This window comes from Montipora capricornis, chromosome 1 (assembly GCF_036669925.1).
Source record: "Montipora capricornis isolate CH-2021 chromosome 1, ASM3666992v2, whole genome shotgun sequence".
Taxonomy (NCBI): Eukaryota; Metazoa; Cnidaria; class Anthozoa; order Scleractinia; family Acroporidae; genus Montipora; species Montipora capricornis.
This window is the reverse complement of record NC_090883.1, coordinates 18,523,021-18,528,637: the sequence shown is the minus strand read 5'-3', so window position 1 is coordinate 18,528,637 and position 5,617 is coordinate 18,523,021. Positions and strand designations below refer to the sequence as shown.

Genomic DNA, 5,617 nt, shown 5'->3' with positions numbered 1-5,617 from the left:
ACTGAAACATCAAAATGGCCACGAAACTCCCCGGAGTTTTGCAATGCCGGTCTGATAAAAACGCTCGTTAATTTCACTGAAGATCATCCGATTTCACACTGATATATTATAAAACTTTGCAAAAAACACAACTACCCACTACATGTTACTGGAAATATGGACAAAACGCCACTGATCTTCGATATGCCACCAAACTGAATGATCAACATTACACCGCAGAGAAGAAAATTAATGTCACGCAACTGTTTTGTTGGCGCGTGCTGGTGATGGATCAAAATAAGACCAATGGTGATTTTCAAGAGGGAAACGGTGCCTAAAGTTGAAAACTAGCACAGGGTTATCAGCGACGCCCAAGAGAAAGGCCGACTGGATGCCGAAGGAATGAAGAGTTTGGCATGCTCCACGTGTTGGGACTGGGGAGACGAAGAAGCCTGCTTGTTTATGCTTTCGAAGCTCGTGTGACTGAAAGCACGAAAGCAGCACTTACAGAGAAAACACCAATTTAGCAGTAATTCTTGGCGGATTGACCTCAGTTCTGCCTGAAGAGACGATTGAGTCGTATTTTGTCAAATATGGAGTGGTAAAAAAACCTTGATAACACACAAGACGATCTTGTGGACGGACAACAAGATGAACTTGTCGATGACGAATCTTGTGCGAGAGAAGTGCTGTTCGATTGTGACTACGAGTTAAAGTTTGTATAAAGGTTTCAGTTTTTAAACACTTTACATAGGCTTATTTACTTTACTGTTGTATGTAGCGGAACAAATTTTCTTATCCAGGAAATGGCTTTTTTTCACACTAGTTTTGCATGAACAATTTCTCTGCTTTTTGCTCTAACTTTTTTTTTTCAAAATGCAGTCCAAAATTGGGGTGCGTATTATACACGGGCGCGTATTATACACAAGTAAATACGGTAATAATAATAATAATAACAATAACGATAACAATAACAATAACAAACTTTCAAGTGAAGCTATGATCCTCGCAGTTATGAACGTAATTTTAGCAATTACGCAGAGAAGCCAGAAAAATTCAAGGCTTCAACAGGATGCTGGTCGTTTGTGGGCACAAAAGTTAAGTTTTGTTCCAGCAAAATGGCTGAAAACAACAGTTTTGGACAAGTTTTTTTCTCAGAAATACAGCAACGCTTCGACAATGTGCGTCATCCCGGAAGCTACAAAGTTCGGCATAAACATATTGAATGGTGTGAAACTGTAAAGTTCAAAAGCTCATAATTCTTGCTGTTGATAATTTTGAGTTTTGATTCATGTAACAACACAAATGTTAACTTTAATGTTTAACAATATAATTTCCATTCATGCTTATTGGATGTGAAGTGATTATATAGCCAACTCGGCGCTACGCGCACCTCATATCCAATGCACACTCATGGAATAATAATTGTTAATTATTGGACTGCTGTGTACAAGCCATGTGAGTGCAGGTCAGTAAATTGTCATATAAGTCCCTACCATACCACATTGTCAGTACTGGAAATAAGTTCGGTCATCGGACATTGTCCAAACAAATTTTGAAAATGTGTGGTTCCAGAAAATATCCATACCCCCACCACGGAAGACTTTTTGATTTGCCCCCCCCCCGCCCCCCAGGATTTTCCATGCCAGGGGGGGCTTTGATGACCCCCCCTCCCCTCAGGAATTTCCAGAATTTTTTACTTATAAAAACGAAAGTGAATTAGTTACGTAATTGCGGTAGAATTTTATTACAACAGTGTAAACATTAAGGTTAACTTTTAGAAAAATATAACGCTTTGTTAAGCTCATTATCCAGCTAAACTTTCAGCTTGTGCGCTATCAACTTTGCAAAGCTTAAACATTTGGGTTGCACGTCGACTGTTTCACGTTTTTGTGCGAACTTCGATGAGAACATTTCACTTGCTTAAACAACTTCGCAAACCATAGTAAATAAAACAGAAACTTACAAGGTTCCTTTGTCTACACATTTTGTCAGTTTCTTCAGGTTGATTCTTTAATATTTAGGGACCACACATGTTGATGCGGTAGGTTTTGTGAACATCGTCACAAAGGCGATTGTTTTACAAAGAATATTATTGACGCCAAAATAATCCATCATATTTGTAAACTTAGATATGGCGATTTATGTGCAGTCTTCAAATTTACTGACTCTCCAGCAGTCCTTCTCGCCGGTAAATGACACACAGCCTCACTGTTGCTTGCCTTTGAGCCATGGATGGAAGCGATTTTGGCGCGATTTTGGCGTGATTTACTTCCTCCAATGAGTAGTCAAACTCCTGTTTTAGAATTTCCAGTTTGACATAACGAACTGAACCTCAACAATCGTTTCCCGAGGCCGCAATAAATATTGCGTTTACTCAAAGAAGAGAAAACTTGACTCCCGGTTCCTGTCCGTGGTCTAAATGCCACCCACAAAAAAGAAAATGTCATTGCACACAAGCGTTGAGATGGTGGCAGGCTTTTAGCCAGGCGGCCGTCCAGCCGTCCAAAGGACGGCCAGTTCTCAGAAATGGGAGATTTTCGACGGCCTGTTTTGGGCGGCGAATTACGAACTTCTGTGCTTAATGTAACAAAACAGTGTCTATAAATTAATAAAAGTTACATTTCTTTTTGCTCTCAAGAGTTGTTTTAGTGTTGCTGTCGTATTTTTCTTCTATATGAACACTTTTTTAGCGAGTTTCCTTTCTGTTTTGATCAAAAATGAATCAAAGTTGAGCGAAGCGATTTCACAGGCAAAGCCGCTGTTCAGTGATATTGACTTACCACGTCATCCCCAGGCTACTTTGCCGGCTGCTATAAATAAATACGCGCATTTATGAGGACATGAGTCAAAGATCACGCGCCTTCCAACTCGGTAAGACGATCTCGCGGCTACAAATGTTATTGTAATCGCTTGATTGTATTCTGCTCTGTTCAAGCGAAATCTGGCGGGCATTACAACAAAGTAGCCATTTGGTGTAATAACATGTGCAATCATCGTAATTGCTTTAGGAATACTAATAGTAGGTGAATAGTTAAAGATTGTAGACCAGAATGCAGTTCGACCAACAAAGCCACGCATATCTGTTCTTTCGTGTAAATCATGGCTTGACAACTTCAAATTTCAATCACTCTTCATAACAACTGGAGTTCCTGTCCCAAATATAATTCAATGTTAAACAAGGTAAGTTGAGGAAAGGATAGCTTAGTAAAATTATCAAGGAAAAACAGCGGTTTAATAGGTAAATTGAAAGACGTTTACAGCTGTCAGAATCGCGGAAATCACGTCTAAGAGGCTTCAATTTTTCAAAATTTTCTGGGGGAGCATGCCCCCCGACCCCCCAAGGCCCACAAAAAAATTGGACGCCCACTTTCAAAATCCTGGCTAAAAGCCTGGATGGTGGGAACATGCATCTTATCGCATTTTCAATGAGTTACTACCCCAGTAAAACATAAATCCTATCAAAAATGTGTTTACTGCATGTGAAGGTAGCGAAAAGTGATACTCAAGTGAACGGAAGTGTTGGTTGGACGAAAAAGAGACAAACGTGGAAGTCTGGGGACGAGACTCCAGTTGAGACCGCCATTTTAAATGTTTTGAATCCGTCCCAAATGAAAGACACATTGCTCTTAGCTTCGGGAGATTGTAGCGCTAGCTAACTCAAAGAAAAACGGAAACAATGAAGCTAATAGTATTAACTTTATCTCAAAACTGACTTTTGTTTCAAAACATCGTCCGATAGTGTGTTTTCTGCTTCAGATCGACCGTATGTTGCTTTCAATGTTTTGTACGTGGTTCGTGACACTTTGAAAAAGTAGTTTCCCACGACACCCCAAATCCCCATGGAAATTACTGCTCTTTAACCCCACATCTCCCTCGGAATTTCCAATGGTCTTCCGTGGTGGCGATATGGATATTTTCTGGAACCACACAATGTCCGGCCAATTTCACAGTATGATCAGACACGATGACCAAACATCTCACCAACACATCAAGAATTCTCTTCTTCAAGGTGTTGTCAGTCAATAAATTATGTCCGGTCCAATTTGTCAAATGTCCGACCAAAAGGAAGATTTGAAAGGACATATGTCCTGTGAATAAAGAAAAATTATTTCCAGCACTGCATTGTACAAGGAAAATGCAAAAATGCTGATTGCCAATTGGTGTAAACAGTCCCCCAGACCCACTGACGACCAAGGAGCAACTGTTTGTCCACTGCAGTGAATTTCCTTTTTTTGCCTTCATTACAGAAAGACGTGGTAGGTTAAGGTCCCTACCATACTACCTAAAAAGAGGGTCATTGTACAAGGAAAACCCAAAAAAGCTGTTTACCAATTGGTGCAAACTGTCTTCCAGACGACCAAGGGGCAACTGTTCGTCCACTGCAGTGAAATTTCTTTTTTCCCCTTCATTACGCAAAAATGTTCAATATAGCAGTGACACAGTGAAACTGCCCAAGCCCCTCCAAGATGACTGTGACAGTGTGTTGGAAAAAATGGTAACTTGCAATAAATGTATTGTATCAAGAGAAAGTTCTTGATAAAATGACAAGTTATATTATCTCAGAAACTAAGGAAAAAAAATGCTACATAGAAAACCATGAATCTGAAATGTTATGAAATTACAGTACAAAAGTCTTTAATATTATAAAATCCTCCTCTTTCCTCCAACTCCCAAAAACACTTGCACCAATGGAAAAAAGAAATGAAGCAACAGCGGTTCATCAACGTCACAAAGTGAGTGCGAGCTCCTTGAGGATACTTCATTTCCTCCAAATACCTTGTGGACACTTGACAATATCTGAATATATGGCCTTTGTTTATTGTCAACAGTGCTGAATCACATCTTAAATTTACATAAATTTCCGCGTACACGTCAATTGGAGTTTTTAAAATTATTAGACACGAAAGGTAGTGAACAGATAATAATACATCAAACTTAACAATGGTATTGCTAGAGATCCAGAAGGTTTCAATTTGGACGCATAACAAAAGCTGCCTTAATGAATAAGTTTTAAAATTGTGCCTTAACATTAACAATTAATGCAAATATTATAAGCTTTTATGTTTTGTACATTTAAACATACATGTACATGTATATATAAATTAAAATCTAAAGTAAACGGACAATCTCAAGCTCAAGCAAGTTATCGATGCAATGTTTCGAAAACCGAGCGCTTTAATTTTGAAATATTACGGTAAGGTATCGAGGGGAAGAAATTTTCACCAGAATATTCCAGAGGAAATGAGCGACGAATTCAAGCTCTTGAACAACACACACACGCACTTGATCAAAATGATAAGTAACGATCGCAATTTCACTTTAAATCACAAAATTTAAGATTTAAAGTTGTCCGTACTAGGATCACTGAACAATGATGACATCAAACGCTGAAATTTTTTACTCCTTCGGCAAACATCTAAGCCGACGTGAGTAATTTATCGAACATAACTTACCAGTAGGGCTTTCTCCAACCGAAAGGTCTACCAAGCAAAAATGAATAAGGTAAAGAATAAAGACTAGATGACTCCACAAAGAAATCCTTGATGAAAACATCATGATAAATTTGCAATCCAAGGTCGATCAATGAACGTGCATGAATTCAAAAGTTTCCGTGTTCCCTGTCGTGCAAGAAGAG

At 38.9% G+C, this 5,617-nt stretch overlaps 1 protein-coding gene across 1 annotated transcript in view; it reads right to left on the bottom strand.

Moving 5' to 3' along the window:
• LOC138019276 (pituitary tumor-transforming gene 1 protein-interacting protein-like) overlaps window positions 1–5,617 on the bottom strand; it is a 17,431-nt gene extending 11,814 nt beyond the window's left edge. The window contains exon 1 of the mRNA XM_068866048.1: window positions 5,436–5,617. Within this exon, the coding sequence (XP_068722149.1) occupies window positions 5,436–5,538 (103 nt within the window). The 5' untranslated portion in view covers window positions 5,539–5,617. The remainder of the gene's footprint in view (window positions 1–5,435) is intronic.